Source organism: Sinocyclocheilus rhinocerous, unplaced genomic scaffold (assembly GCF_001515625.1).
Source record: "Sinocyclocheilus rhinocerous isolate Xijiao unplaced genomic scaffold, SAMN03320098_v1.1 scaffold2245, whole genome shotgun sequence".
Classification (NCBI taxonomy): domain Eukaryota; kingdom Metazoa; phylum Chordata; class Actinopteri; order Cypriniformes; family Cyprinidae; genus Sinocyclocheilus; species Sinocyclocheilus rhinocerous.
Window position 1 is genome coordinate 668,509 of NW_015637544.1, and position 16,980 is coordinate 685,488.

General features: G+C 36.1%; 1 protein-coding gene across 1 annotated transcript in view; it reads right to left on the reverse strand.

Moving 5' to 3' along the window:
* LOC107749026 (ecto-NOX disulfide-thiol exchanger 1) overlaps nucleotides 1-16,980 on the reverse strand; it is a 49,305-nt gene that overhangs the window by 29,103 nt on the left and 3,222 nt on the right. The window contains exons 2-5 of the mRNA XM_016564074.1: nucleotides 15,660-15,797; nucleotides 8,324-8,491; nucleotides 7,003-7,209; nucleotides 5,526-5,759 (exon numbers count right to left, since the gene is read on the reverse strand). Coding sequence (XP_016419560.1) covers nucleotides 5,526-5,759; nucleotides 7,003-7,209; nucleotides 8,324-8,491; nucleotides 15,660-15,797 — 747 coding nt within the window. The remainder of the gene's footprint in view (nucleotides 1-5,525; nucleotides 5,760-7,002; nucleotides 7,210-8,323; nucleotides 8,492-15,659; nucleotides 15,798-16,980) is intronic.

A 16,980-nucleotide genomic window follows, 5' to 3' on the forward strand; every position in this document is an offset into this window, starting at 1 on the left:
GAATTGAGTTAAGCAGTAAAGATAAGAAAATATCTGCTTTGTGAATTCTCTCAGGCTGAATTTAAAACCACTCGTGAAAACGAGTTAGAACTTTGAAACTTCATGCAACTCCGTTAACTCATTCCTTCAATTTTCTGAGCTGTATATGTGTGTGTGTGTGTATGTGTGTTTTAGCTAAGTTTTGATGTAATCAAGAATAGCCAATAAAATTCGTGTTTCATTTATAAAGAATCATTGTCTGGTGTCGTATAATTTTAAAGTCAAACCCTTGCCAAAGATCACGTTACCTCTCTAAGAGCTTACAAATTATCATAATTGTATTAACCTGTGGCCAGGGAAAATACATATAGTCAAATTGATAATATACACTGACATGAACGTCTCGCTGGCCGAGTAGCTGATAGAGTGTAAACTGTCAAATTTGAAATCAGTTTTAATCAGGTGGACCTCGAATTTTCAGATCCGATTACTCTCAAAACCTGAATGAATTAATAATAATTAATTCCCTAAAATTAAGTAATCAAAGACATTACACGGTGTATTTATAATAAAAAGGGCTTTTTAATGTACATCTGCACTCTCACATTAAAGTAGTTTTTAACTATTGGACATTTTTTGATCTTCTAGTAAATAAATTCTGTTTAAAACACTCTTTACATTATTTGTACACTATCAGTGTCTAATACGGTATACTGTTCCGTTTTTGTTTTTTTATTTCTGAAACTTCATTTCCATAATCTATTACATCTGTCAAGGTATTATATGGGTATTATCTTATATAAATTACATTTTAAAGATTTGTGAAGTAAAATGCGACTCTTGCTGAAGCTAATTTCATAGCTAGCTACATTTTATGAATGCTAACTACACAAAATAAATTCATATTTTCATGCTTTTTACGTAATTGAAATTGACAATAAACAATATAACTTTTCTGTTCACAATTGATTTGTACCTTTCATTTCCTTGCTGTCACTTTATCTCCTTGATAAACAAGTACACTAACTTTTGGTAAGACTTTATTGATGTTTTTTATTTAATTTATAATATTTATTAATGTAAATGTAGAATTGTCACTTGTTGTGGAACGCTACAATTAAGGAACATTCGTCATTTGAGTAAAACTGATATAAATAAATTTCACACAATAAAATGTTATTTTACTCTGATTAGATTATATATGTAGTTTTTTAGATATTTAATTAGATAATTATATAGTTTTAAGAAATAATTAATTAAATAAAGAGGAGTTTTTAACTTTTTCGTAAAAGCTAATGTGTAATTGCTGTTTTTATGATGCATTTTCATATTTGTAAGAGTGAAAATCATGGTCTGAGGTAAAACAATAAAATCGGGTAAACAGGGTAAAATAAAACAGGGTAAAACAATAAAATCTGTGCATAAAAAGCAAAAGTAAATGATGGAAGTAATGAAGTGTTTTAAAGATTTCTAATGTAACTATAAAATAAATCTGTAATATGTTAATAAATTTAAAAAAAAGATTTAAAAAAAATAATTGCACAAATATGCCAAAAAACAGCAACACAAATACCGATGTTCATTTGCATGCTGTTGATACTTAAACAGATACCACTAGCTGTAGTCAATAAATATTTGCAGCATAATTGTTTGCATCTAAACAAGGGTTTCATTGGAGAGGCAACTGGATGTCAGGCATGAGCAGAACTGAGCCAGACACCAGAATATTGAAACCCCGTCTGAGATGTTTTGTCTGTTGCCTCCTGGGCTCAATAAACATAAGAACATGCAGACAGAGCTGGGGATGCGCCACGCAGGGAGAATGGGAAGTGCTTGACATGGGAAGTGCTGTGATTGCTGATGAGGTGGAGGCTGCAGTCAAGTCCCCATCATCGAAATGAAAGCAGTCTCTCCAGAGAGACAAGAGCTCAGAGAGGCATGGAAACCACTGCAGCCAGCACAACTCAACCATCACTACCTTCCTGGAGCCGCTAGCTGTAATCAAATCACAGCATGGGAAAACAGCTGTCAGCCAGGAACCGGCTCTGAAATTAAAACATGAAAGGTGACATTACAAATATGTGTGAATGTCAAAGGGGTGTGATGGATTGGTGTAACTCTAAGGTGGAAACACAGCATGTGGCGCCTTAAAAATGATCCTGTATAATGAAAATTTGACATCTTGCATGAGTGCTCAAACCTCTCTAGATTCAGAAATAAACATTGTGAAATATTTTAAACCTCACACTAACTACTCTTGCCTGTCTGAAAACGGTAGGAGATCTGCAGAATATTTACAGCCAACCCCTGAGCAATATTGCTGACGCAACACTTACAGTATGTCCATGTAAAGCCATAGAAGAGAAGAAAAAGTATCACAAATTACTTAAAAACTTCAGATTTGAAGCACATAAGCACCCTAAAAGCAAAAGAAAATTTAGTCAACCTTGGAGTTACGGTTGCTGTGATAGATGGTGTTGACGGTTTTACCAGTGTGAAGCCGCAACACCGGTTATGTCACTTGCCCATCGCAGCACCGCCCCTACCGTCGTTTTGATTTTATATAGTAATAAAAATCATTTAGTTCAGTTAGAGAACAGACACTACAATTAAAACTGAATGCAGCTGCTCAATGCAGCGTGCTGAACGACAGTCGCATCACAGATCAGATTTCATTTATCACATGAGGAGAAGCTGACAAGAAGAGAGACAAGACAAGACGATGGCAGAAGAGTTTCAAAATGACATGCAGAAGCGCCTGTTTTAAAAATATTTTGGATTTTGAAAAGCCTGTTAACTTCTGCCATTTCTCTAAGGTGATATTGGAAGTTTTTTTTTACATTATTATTTATTTGGTTCCACAGTGTTTGCTGATTTTTATTTATTTAAACTGTGTTTTTTTTTTTATTTCACATCAAGTATGTCGTGTCTCCAAGCTTTCTTATTCGTTTTGCTAATAAACGTAAGTTTCTTATTTATTTGGTTCCACAGTGTTTACTGATCTTCAGTTTTGTATACCTAAACTTTGTGTAAGTTATTTGTTATTTTATATTAGGCACATAGCATGGTGTATTTTTATTCGTTTTGTTAATAAAAGTTCTATGTTCTACCTTTTATTTTGTTGTTGCTTGAATTGAATTCAAGCAATTGATGCCGAATTGCGGCTAATTTGAAAGTGAAAGTAAAATGCGCATGGCGCTTTTAAGCTATTTAAAAGTGAAGGAAAGTGAGGAAAAGAGGGAAAACTCAAACGAACTAAAAACAAACAAAAAAGCAAAAAATCTGTCCCCTAACACAACAAAACAAACAAAATAAATAAATGAATAAAACAAAACAAAACAAAACAAACAGTCCCCTAACAAAACAAAAAAGAAAGAAAAAAAATCACTCCCCTAACACACACACACAAAAATCAGGCCCCTTAAAAAAAAAAAAAAAAAGAAGAGTCCCCTAGCAAAACAAAACAATCAACCCCTAAGGTAACACTTTATTTTAAGGTGTCCTTGTTACACATGTTACATGTATTTACTATTATAATAACAATAAATTATGCATAATTACATGCAAATAACCCTAGCCAAACCCTAATCATAACCGTACCCATATAGTAATAATTTTGTAGTTAATTAATATTACTCAGTACATGAATGTATAATTACACTGTAACAAGGACATCTTAAAGGGGTCATCGGATGCCCATTTTCCATAAGTTAATATGATTCTTTAGGGTCTTAATGAAAAGTCTATAATGGTTGCACTTTATTTTACAGTACGTGTACTTACATGTACTTACAGTGTACTTACAGTGTACCTACCTAAGAAAGTTCTGGTAATATAAGGTAACTACATGGGGTAGGGTTAGGTTTAGGGGTAGGTTCAGGGTTAGTACCTAGTTATTACCTAGTTATTGTAATTACTATAATAAGTACATAGTATGTACATGGGGAACAGGACTGTAAAATAAAGTGCTACCTCTATAATATACTTTGGTTAAAATGTCTCAGTGGTAGTGTAAAACAACACCCTTTTTACCTTGTCAAAATCAGCTCTGTTTTCAGCAACCCGTTTTAGTGCATGTTCCTTTAAATGCTAATGAGCTCTGTCACCCCGCCCCTCTCTTCCGTGGGGTGATGAGCAGTTCTCATGATACTGTTTACTTTAGCTGCGGAACTTGCTAACTAGCACATTATTAGGAAAGTCGAAAGGCGATTCATAAAAGAACCTTATACTCCTTCCGTAGGTGAAGCTGGATCACGAATGATTCACGCGAAGATAGACACATTTAGTTAGATCGGGGATGTATTCCCTTCAAAAACAAAGGCAATCCACTGCGTCTTCAGTGGCTCAGATGTCGGGAGTAAATGACGACTGCTATGTTCATTATTACATCCAACAACAAAACACCTCAATCGCTTAATCGGAGACATTCTTGTCTACATCTGCTCTGGCATCGAAACAATGGCGGACTGATGACAGCTCACTCAGGGCGGGTCTAAGGTAATATGCTAGTGTCAATCAACAATCGTGAGAGGGGCCTTGGTCTGTGTGACGTCACACAGACAGGCATCTGAGAATGGTTTGATTTGAGAAAGGGGAAATGATTTAACGAGATTAAAAAAAAAAACACTGGGTGGATCTTTATCATTGTAGGGTGGTTGTGTACACACACTGACAACACACATTTCAGTTCAAACTACTTGTAAAAGTGCATGTCGCATCAGATGACCCCTTTAAAATAAAGTGAAACCATAAAATGTAACTATGTCCCATTTGGTTCTTATAGACAATAATGACATTAAAAGAAGAGAAAATGGGATATTTAAGTCTCACACGTCTCTGGTACAGTTTCAGAAGAAAGATAAAATGATCTGAGCTGCTATTCACAGCTTTACTTTTATGTCATATCAACAATTTTAGGATAAACATCTGAGACAAAGATGAAACTCAAATGAGACCCCATTTAAAGGGCACTACTATTGGTCTTCAATGCTATGACAAAGCAATTAAGCAAACTCTTGCACAATATCCAATTTCTAGACTAGAATCAACCAAAGCCCATTTTAAGCACACTAAAAGCAAATGAAAACTATTTAGTCAACCTTGGAAACCCTTTGGCTTTCCAGAAGCCTGGTACTCAGTGTTCACTTCATTGGCAATCATTGGTCTCATTGAAGCTGATGAATGGAACTAGCTGATCATATAAACACACCAGTCTCACAGAATAAACAACAGCTGGGGCTGTTCGGCTGGCAGCTGCAGACGGGAAAGAGGACTGAAGCGTAAGAGCCTCAAAACTATGTAGCCACTCATTAATGTCCGTCACATCTTCAGAGATCAGTTGAGGACAGCTGCAAAACGGCTGAAGGAAGGCAGACCTGGCAGCGTAGGTCATCTTACCACACTCTGCCTTTATAAGAAGCATAAAAGTTCTGCCTTGAAGCTTTTCCTAAGAACCCAAATTTCTCTGGGCATTACATTAATGATGACAAATCTGTGCTTTAAAGGCTAGATGAGATCATGGCACCACAGTCTGTGGGAAAGCTTACCTTTCAGTTTCTCAGCCAAAAGAGCTGCCTCGTGCTCAGAGTAGTGCATTATGGGAGGAGGTGATGGAGGTCTCAGCTGCTCCTCATGGATTTTCTGTCGGTGCCGCTCCTCTCGTGCCAGCAATCTTTGTTTGCACTCCCACTCATACAAGTCATCTCTCGCCTGAGCAAAATCTACATGTACGCGGCCTGAATCCTTTTTATCAGTGCTGGAGCCAATGCGCATCCGATAGCCTAGGACAACAAACATTATTCAGCAAACAGAGCTCTCGTACAGGCTGCTTGCATATATCATCTATCAGTTCACTAGAATAAACATATTGAATGCGAAATAGGATTTGCTTCATTCCAAGGTGTTCCTTCCTGCAACATAAATAAAAGCCCCTGCTGAACAAAACAGTACAGCCGGTCATGCTATGTTGCATGTATGTTGCAGCCAGTGTTGGGCAAGTTACTTCCAAAATGTAATACATTATATATTACTAGTTACTGTCTTTTGAAAGTAATTAGTTACATTACAATATTACTGTCTCTGAACTGTAATGCGTTACACTACTTTTGAGTTACTTTTGAGTTACTTTCACCAAAATATCCACAGAAGTATTATAAAATGCCAAAATGTAGTTTATTGCTGCTCATTATACATCCAGTGGAGGGTAATGTGGTAGGTCTATATAGCATAAAATATGAAATCATATTTAGATACCGGTATATATGCATCAGATGTTGCATATGCGCTGGTACCTAGCTGATTGGGAGCTGATTTAAGTGGACTTTCAGCAAAGATAAATGCAAGATGTATTTATTTTCCTACTGTGTTATTATCTATTACTATAAAACAAGATCAATTACACATAAAAAAACACAACAGAGAGGTAAAGAAACAAAACAACAAGCTCCATAATGAAAAAAAAATATTTACATAAATAAAAAAACAATGACAAACCAGAGAGGTAGAAAAAAATAATCAGTCCCCTAACAAAACAAACATTTACTTGTATAAATAAAGACGCATCAGAAAGGTAAAGAAACAAAACAATAAGTTCCCTAATGAAATGAAACAAAACGAAACAAACAATGACACACCAGAGGCAGAAAAAGTAATCAGTCCCCTAACAAAACAAACGTCTACTTGTATAAATAAAAACACATCAGAAAGGTAGAGAAACAAAATAAGTTACCTAACAAAACAAAACAAAACACAATGACACACCAAAAACGTAATCAGTCCCCTAACAAAACAAAACAAAACAAACATTTACTTGTATAAATAAAAATACATTAGAAAGGTAGAGAAACAAAACAAACTGAACGAAACAAAATTAAACAAAACAAAACACAAAGAGATGCCAAAGAGGTAGAAAAAATGAATCAGTCCCTAACCAAACAAAACAGTCCCCAACAAAAGGTAGAGAAATTAAACAAAATAGGTTTCCTAATGAAACAGAATGAAACAAAACAAAAAACAAAGACACACCAGAGAGGTAGAGGGCCTTGTCCACCATGAACTCCTCACTAAAACGAATGTGGCAGAAGTTTTTCTTGCTCTTGCGGATGGCGACAATCTCTCCACACTGGTCAAACACTTCTTTGATGATCTCTTCTGTTGCATTCTCCGGAAGGCCACCAACAAACACCGTCTTGCACCCTGGAGGTCTCTCTCTCGTGGAGGGAGGAGGAAGATCTGCAGAATCCACAAAGATGTCTTACTGCACTCATACTGCATGACTAAACATGACATAGATCAAGTGAACATTTTTTTCCCCCCACATTAACTTGCTAATTTTTTATATTAAATTACTGGAAATTTTCTGGAAAATAATTTGCACCTGATTCTCAAAATCTAGATAAAAAAATCCATAGATAGATCAATGTATAGGTCACATTTTATTATTACATTTAGAAAACAATGTAAAATACTGGTAAATAAAAAGAAACGTTGATTACAAACAATATAAACATGTAGCTTATTTTAGTTTCCCTCACTCCACAACTTCAAAACAGAAATTAATATGCCTGAAGCAATTCTAAATTATAGTGACATTCAATATAAACATCATTTATTATAAAAACCAAACCTAAACAAATTTACTTAAATCAAAACTGAAAATACCGGCGTGTGGGAACACATAAACTTGGGCTCAGGTACCTCTGTAATTCAGTGCAAATCTAAATGTGTGTGCTTTTTGTGCATCTTTTGTATGTTTGCTGCTAATTGCATTATATAAGTCGCTTTGGAATACAAGTTGCAGCAGGTTTCAGATGATTAAAAAACAAGACTTTTTGGAATATTTTGGAAAACACGGAAAAGTCCAGAGTCAGAAATCCGAGGCCAGACTGAAAATCTTCTTTATCACCTTATATTGACATTACATTTTTGAATTATCATTAATTTACTTCCATTAACAAGAAATAGATTCTTATGCAGTGTGCAGTCCATGTGGATAAAATTTAACTGTTTTAGGGTTCATTTAAATTTATAGTATTTAGGACAAAAGCTCTACAGATTTAATATTTCGTCTTTCACTGATTTTCCACATTGGAGCATTTAATAAACACTGTCCTGTGGTTGTTGCGATTTCAGTAACTGTAAAACATTTGCCATAAAGTTACAGGTCTTTCAGTGGAACATTTTACCACACAGTTACATGTCATTCAAAATGGCACAGACTGTACTTCATATAATTACCATGACATCAGTAGAAGTAAATAAGGGTTGGCAACGTTCATCTGTGCGCCTGCTTTTATGGCGAAAGCTCTAATAATTGTGCTGCGGTAGGTTGCTGTAAAATGCTTACTGGGATTCTGCGGGAAAAGTGTGCAGCTCTTGCAGTGGATGATTTCCTTAATAACAGGAAGTTCTGCTGCCACAGGATGGGGCGGGACCAGACTGATGCCAGCCATCATGGGATTGATTGGGGTGATGATGCCAAGGTTGGGGTCAAAACCCTGTATACAGATGGAGTCTGGAGAGGGAAACAGAAAGAGTCATTGATTTGGACCTCAGCACTGGAACCATCTGAGCACAACCACAAAGAAGCCAAAGAAGTAAGAGCAAAGCTGGTGAAAGACCAGCGGATGTGAGAAGAGACCTGGTCACTGCTCTTACTGCAGACGACAAAACCCAGAAAATCTACTAAAGATTAGTTTCTTCTTCAATGAGCTTTCATCACACTAAGCCGCACAGGATCTGAGACCGGAACGCATTGGATTTGTGCAGTAAACCGTGTGCACTGTAAACCACGACAGAAGTCCTACACCTGCATGCACTCTTTATATTGTACATACATATAATTCATAAAACACATAAAAACATACAAAACAAATAAATCTGTTCAGTTTCAAAAATTTCCCCTGCAAATCACTCAATTATTATACTTATTTCTTAAAACTCATCTTTGATAATCATGTTATTCGTGTCTTTAAAATGGCTTCAATATAACTCACTTAGCCTACCTAATTTATTATACGTAGACTCATAAATATGAGTCTGCTCTAAAGACAACCATGTATGAAAAACAATCAGATTTTGTGAAGCAGCCTGTTTAATAACAATTTTCTCAGTGTCCTGATCATGTTGACTGACTAATCAGAAGGTATCTTAAACCTCTTTTTAAAAAATTGTTAGAGTAAAAATTCAACAGTTACAATTAAAAAGTCAAAATGCATTCATATTAACACTCAAAAGTGAGATTATTGAGAGCTTGCTTTTGCAATCCTGCATTGAAAATCTGAAGCCTACCTGTAAGCTGCGCTTTCACTGTATGTATCTAAAAGGTGTTTCCACTACTACATTGTAAAATAATATATATAATGTTCATTATAAAAAAAAGAAATGTTGGCATATCTATGAAAATGAGAAAATGTGTTTTGTCTTACTAATAAGGCCTCTTAACTAAAAAGGTCATGTTCAGTTCGTTATAATTACTGTGCTGAACCACTTATAAACACTCAGTAATTTGTTCTCATTAAAACAGCTTGACATACAGAGAAATGATTATTACTGTGTTTAAAATATGTTTAAAATCTTCACTCTCATGAGATGAAAATTCCAGTCTTAATACTGGCCTAATAAAAGCGTATTTATTTATTTTTCCACACGCGCACACAACTCCAGTCCATCAATTAAAGAGGACCTATTATGCAAAAATCACTTTTATAAGTTGTTTGAACACAGTTGTGTGGCCTCAGTGTGTGAAAACAGCCAGCCTATAATAGTATAAATCCACCCACTCATTTTTTTATAATCCCAATCTCTCCAAACGAGCGGTTTCAGATTCTCCCTCTGTACACTGAAGGGAAAAAGTCCCGCCCATTTGTGACACTCGCTGCCCTATTAGTATAGACACAGCCCTGAGTGAGAAGCAGCAGTCCGCCATTACTGTTTTCTTGCTGTAGCTGCTGGACAATGTCAGTGCCAAAGCAGCATTTCAAGTGTTTTGTGTTGGGATGCACCAATGAACATAGGAGTCATATTTTGTTTTCCAAACTGCCTTTCTGAAAGAGCTTCTTGGCACTCTGTAGGGCTAATGTTGCTAAAGCTACCATTATCTCTGCCTGTTTTCACTGGTGCTGCCTTCACATGCTACCAGAATCATGGTAAATAGGAATGTGGTAGTTAAAGATTGCATATGAAAGCAATGTTAAGTCAACCGCTTAAATTTTTCGAGCTCATAATCACAAATGGGACTTAAAACGTTTGTGATAGCACGCTAAGGCACAATGAGACTATTTTTTATCACGCTATGCTCCTCGTCTGTGTGATTCATAAATGCGTATTTATTATGCACAGCACAATCAGATGACTGACTTTTAAACCGAGTACATTTTCTGTAAAGATAACAGGCTTGTAGTACTAATAGTGGAATGTTTATTTGTATGCCGGAGCATGAGCTCCTGAAGCTCCGCCCTCTTCTATAAGGGGGCCGGGAGAACCAGCTCATTTGCATTTAAAGGGACGCACACAAAAACCGTGCATTTTGGCTCATACCCTAAAAGTGGCAATTTTAACAAGCTATAAATAATGATGTGGGATATTTTGAGCTAAAACTTCACATACACACACATCAGAGACTTATTTTACATCTTGTTAAAATACATAGGCCAACTTTAACATCGTGTGAAGTGAGAAGCAGTAAGAAACAAATGCATCATTAAGGAGTTTTTACTTTAAACCTTCGCTTTGGGACAAAATACCAGTCCATAGTTCTTAATAATGCTTCCTCCAGTGAAAATGTTGATCTCCTGTTGTCCTCTCACATCAAAATCCACAGACACATTTGTTTACAACAGTTTTGGACTGTTTTTGCTTGTAAACAGTGCTTGATCTGTGCATATTTCTCTCCTGATTCAGACAAGACAACTTTTTAGAAAGCAATAGAGGACTCATAGTTTAGCTGGAAGCAATGGTTTGAAGTTAAAACATCTTAATGATGGATTTGATTCTTACAAACTTGCAGCTTTACACTTCACAAGACAGTAATTGATGGACTGGAGTCATGTGGATTAATTGTGGATTATTGTGATGTTTTTATCAGCTGTCTGGACTCTCATTCTGACGGCACCCATTCACTGCAGAGCATCCGTTGCTGAGCAAGTGAAATAATGCTAAATTTCTCTAAATCTGTTCTGATGAAGAAACAAACTCATCTACATATTAGATGGTATTGATATTGATATTTAATATCAAAATGGTAATGATATTTCAACCTTAATCAGGACAATCCCGCTTACTTTGTCCTGTAGTGACATAGAACACTAAATCTAACACAAGAGATGCTTGAACTGGAAGAAAATCTCGAATCCCTTGCTGGGGAAAGAGATGATGAAAATTATGATCCATAAATCTCCCAGCGGCTGCAATCATGTGAAACGCATCAGGAGATCCATGCAAAACCCAAATCAAAATGTAAACAGGTAAATTACACACACGCCTTCACATTTATCGTTTCTTAATGTTGTTTTTCTTCAGTCAGAATGATTCAAGGACTACTCAATCCTTTGGCTCACACCTCTTCTTTCTTTTCCAAAAACCTGCTTCAGGTTTTATTTGTCATTATTATCTGCTTTCCATTAAATTTGGATTCACTACGAAGTCAGCAGCTTGCAAAACATTTAGTTCCTACAGGCCGCAGCAGCTGCTCATCATTTCAGAGGTGAGACGGCATTAATCAGAGCCCATCACAAACACCATTACTAAATGCAAAGCGCCAGCCCCTGCAGCCCCAGGCCCTGCAGTCCAAATATATAATCCGCAAGGAAATTTGTCTCAGCTGTTTTTTACAGTCTCGCTTTTTTTGGGCTTGAAAGATTTCCAGTCATTGCTCACCACAGCTAATACACATAATTATCCAAAGCACCCGAAATGACAGTGAATAACTCTAGCAGCACTGAGTCACACAACAAACCTACATTTAACATGTACTGCTTAAGTTCTATTAAAACTGAAGCTATTTGGTGTGTATATTAGGGCTACACAATTTAGGGGGGAAAAAATCAAATCGTGCTTTTTCCATTCAAAATTGTGACGTTTAATAATAAAAAAGCTTAAAGTTTAAAATGTTTTTAAAAAATTTGTGGTGCTTTTTTTGTATGGCTGCACAAATCGGCAATTATATTCACAATATTAACAACAACAACAACAATAATAATAGTACTGTAAAATTGTATTATTATTGTAATATTTCACTGTAAAATAAAAATTATTATTTAAGATTATTTATTATTATCATTATTATTTTTAAATCCCCCAATTTGCAATATTAAAATAGTAACAACAACAACAACATAATAATAATAATAATGTAACATTATTATTGTTGTTATTGTTATTAGATTAAAATAGTAAACAAAATAAGAACTATTACTATTGCAATATTTCACTGTAAAATTAAAATATATATATATATTATTATTTAAAATTTTTTAAATTACAATACTACTTTTATGGTTTTTTAAATGTCTTCATTTTTAAATGTTAAATCACCACTTGCAAAAGAACACTTCACTCTAAAAAAAAACGCAGTGCATATGGTTATTTAAATAAATTTACAGCTTTTACAGTTTGATAATTGCCCTAAACCATATTGTGAATTTGGGTTTATTTCAATTAATTGTGCAGCCCTAGTATGTATTCAATGTATATAAATATGTAATCAATACATGTATAACAACTGGGTTCTTATAGTTAGTGATAAACACGCCCTTAATGCTCCCAGTTTAATGTTTTCAGACACTTTTAAATGAATATTGATCATTATTAAAATACTGTAATATAACCAGGAGATATTTAGAATATTGGCATCAGACAATAAAAAAGACACCTTTTTTATCAGTACTTTTCCCAAAAAATAAATAATTAAATAAATATAATAAAAATGAAAGCGCTCGTTGGCTGTATTCACATAAATGTTTGGTCCAAGTGCTTCCATAAACAGCACTCAGGAAGATGTTTCTTTGTCATTACAGTGCAATAGTTAAATAGGTCATCGCGACGGCACACAACTGTTTCTGGTGGAGCCTGATTTGGGTTTTATTCTCCCTTTCTTTCTTCTTCTTCTTCTTCTAAGCCACTTAAAGCAGCCTTGGTGAATCTTGTGTAAATCTGTGCATTCATACGTTCAGGGCTTACACCATTTCTGAACCTAAATCTCCCAGCATGCTCTGTGTAAAACTCTCACAATGGAGCCGCAACAAAAGCAACTCCTAACTGCAGGAAAATCATCTGTATTTAGAGTATTATTCATTGTTGTGCTTCATCAATCCAGCGGGATAAAGCCATCTGAAAAAAAAAAATGTTCTCACAAAGCATGTCTTCTAATGAGCTGGTGCAAATAAACATTTATAATCAATAGAAAATGTGCTGAAATACTGAGAATGAAACTGCCTGCGAGGACAAATTGTGCGAGTGGGCATCTGCTCTGCGAGCAGCAAATTTATGAGCAGACACGGGACAAAATAGAAGCTGTGTGTGTGTGTCATAAGCAATATGTGTGATGTTGAAGTGTGCCTGGAAACATGCTGAGGGAAATTAAAACAAAGACTCAGAGGTTATTTCAGCATAATCTGTTATGTTCGACAGAAACCAGGCAAATCTTTTCCAATCATTCCTTTGAAGCTGGAATTTCTGTCAGTGTCATTATAGTCTTTCTGGAGCCAGAGACGATCCAGTCTGTTTGTTCTCAAAGGCTAGCATTTGTGCTCGTGTGACAAAATCCTCTTTCAGGTATCTAGAGGCATATCGCTGGAACCCTACACGTGTGAAAAAAACACAGAAAGAAAGAGGATACCGTACTGTATGTAAAATCCTCGTGTGAATTGCTGGAAGTGTTTCTTTCAGCTTTGGCGTATTACCAGAGGCTTTAGCTCAGAAGCTGAGGATAATAGTTTTAATATTCATTCTTAGATGATTTCTGAAATCACCCAAGAACAAAACAAGAAAACCTATATGCAAGTCAAATGACTTGTGCCTTCCCAAATTCTCATAAATAATCATGATCTGAAATATCGGCTCATGCATTTTAATCTGAGCCTAATTTGCCTCAATCCATGGCTTCCCTAGCGTGATAGTAATTATAATAGGATCCAAACCAAGGAGAGACTTTATTTGTCTGAAAAACCCACATGAGAGCCAGTTCTAGGGAATAGTTACCAAAAAAGTAGCAATGCTACTAACTTTTTTAGTTTTGCATGGTTAAAATTTTAGTTTTTCTAGAAACAAGTTACTTTTATATATGCTACTCATCATATGTTTGAAAGAAATTAATACTTTTTATTCATTAATCAAAAACTGACAGTAAATGCATTTAGAATGTTACAAAAGTTTACTGTCTCAAATAAATGATTTGAAAGATTTTTTATTTATTAAAGAATCCTGACAAATATACATAATGATTTCCACAAAAAAGCAGTAAAACAGCTTTCTACATTTATAATAATAGGAAATATTTCTTGAGCAGCAAATCAACATTTTAGAATGATTTTTGAAGGATCATGTGACACTGAAGACTGGAATAATGATGCTGAAAATTCAGCTTTTATCGCAGGAATAAACTACATTTTGCAATATATTAAAATAGAAAACAGTTATTTTAAATTGTAATAGTATTTCGCAATATTACTATTTTTACTATCTCATCGAACCCTTATGAATGGTAGTGTACATTAGTACATTTATTAATTTTGCAGACTATATTAATTTTTCAAAAAGCTGGGCTGTTTTTAGAGTCACATTTGTATTGCAAGCAAATAAGGAGTGAAATAATCAAACACATATAGAGCAAAATATTTACTGATGTTCATTACTGTTTGTATATGTAGCATTATGTATTAGTACTGTAGTTTTAATTTAACTAGAGTATACACTGTCACCCTATCTTAAATTATAAGTCATATCACTGGATAATAACATATTTAGATATGAAGATTCTGCTCACTTAAATAGTTTCATTGTAGTTGACAGCTTTGGTTGAAGCTTACTTCTTCAAAAGAGTAGCTTGACTATAGTTCAACTACTTCCACTCCCACTCATGAGTGCTGTCAAAGCTAGAGAGGTGAATTGCCAGTGTATGGAGAAAACAAACTGTCAAGCACTCCGTTAGTCCACTCGCTGCATCCACAGCTTATTTGAGATAAAATCATGATTATAAGAGACCATTTCTGTGCAGCTAACATTTACAAAAGCAGCAGAGCTGTTATGATTGCAGATGGCCACTGATGATCACTGGCCAATCAGAGACAGCAATGAGGAAAGCAGTCCAGTTCTCGGACAAACAGCTTCAGTCAGCTGGGAGGATTGAGACCAGTGCTCAGGGCTCAAGGCAAGAAAGCGGTAGGTGCCACCATCCCGCCAGGACATGAGCTTTTCAGAGCTGCAACAATCCAGTATCTCAGCCGAAGAATAAAGCTCAACAAACTGTAACGTGCTTCAATGTAAAATCCAATGTGTAGTGTTGCGTCTAAAGGTCACATATTTGGCTGGAGAGGCTGGAGCCTGTGCTGCTTGCCAGAGGGGGAAATATGGGAACCCCGGTTTAATATCTGCTTTTTATTCCCCCTGCTGTGAAAGGGAAGAGCAGGGAGAGCTGTGGATGAAACAGCAGGATTAGCACGCTGGAGGAGGGCACGGGGCTTTACCTGATACCAGCTGCTGCCCGGCTAAGCCCATCGGCACAATGCCCAGGTTGTTCATGGCTGTGGCCCAGGCGCTGGGATCGGCCAGGGGAACGTTGATGTGGCTCTGCTCAGTTCCCAAACTGCCGATGCCGTCTGCTGCTGCAAAAGACAATACAGTCCATTAGGCCCTCATGCAAAATGACAAGTACCTTTAAAACACACACTGGCTAAACAGCTGCACTGTCACCCAGCAAAATGTGGCTGCTATGCTTTGCATCAAAAACCGGTTGCATCAGTTGTGCACAGATTTAGATTATACTCGAGTTCAAGAGTGTTTAGTTAAAGCTTCAAGGGGTCTAAACATTACCTTCCCAGCAAAGGTTCAGACACCCTTTTGAAAAAACCCAGCATATGCTGGTTAGGTATGTTTTGAAGCATGGCAGCTGGTTTGAGCTGTTTAAGATAGTCCTTAGTTGGTCATGAGTTGGTTTAAGCTGGTCCTGAGCTGGTTTAAGCTTGTCATGTGCTGTTCTTAAGCATCTAGCTCCTGCTCAGGACCAGCTCATAACCAGCTCAGGACCAGCTTAAACCAGCTCATGACCAACTAAGGAAAAGTTGTCAGAAAAGTAAGAAATGATAAATTGTAAAAATTCTCTCCAAAACTGCTGCTTTGTCAAGTATTAATTGTTTAAAAACCACAATTTGTTACCATGAGAATTTTCTGAAATGCTATGAAAATTTCCTTTGCATGGGCTATATTAGAATAAAAAAACAACATAGCCTATAACCAGTGGTGTAGTGGAGGGTATACGCAGATATACGGCGTATACCCACTTCTTTATCAGTCGGCTTTGCGTATACCCACTTCTAAATCCCCTCTGATGTGCATCATTCATTAGTGTCCTGCATCTCGACAAATCACGTGAATGCAAGTGGAGTCGGTCTGGGGTGTGAGTGCATGTCGGGGGAGGTGCGAAGAGTGATAAAATAATATTTAATTATTGACTACTAATTTGAATCGCTACATTATAATGAAAACAATACCTTAAAAAGGAAAAGAAGCATGTTTTTGAAATCAGATTTTTTAAACCGGTAAACTCCTGTAAACTTTTCAGTCCAAGGGTCCAGTAAACGAATGCCTTCAAACCGTAGGCGGAGGCCACGGGGGACTTGGGGCAAAAATGCCACTAAATTGGACAAAAATGCCCCGGCACAAACAAATTAAATCTGCTCATGTTGCACCGTATTTCATTTTAGGCGTTTTTACAGTGTTGCGCATTTTAACCAATCACACACATATCTGTTGAGCTTAGGAATGCAATGGCCAATCAGAAGCGTTCAG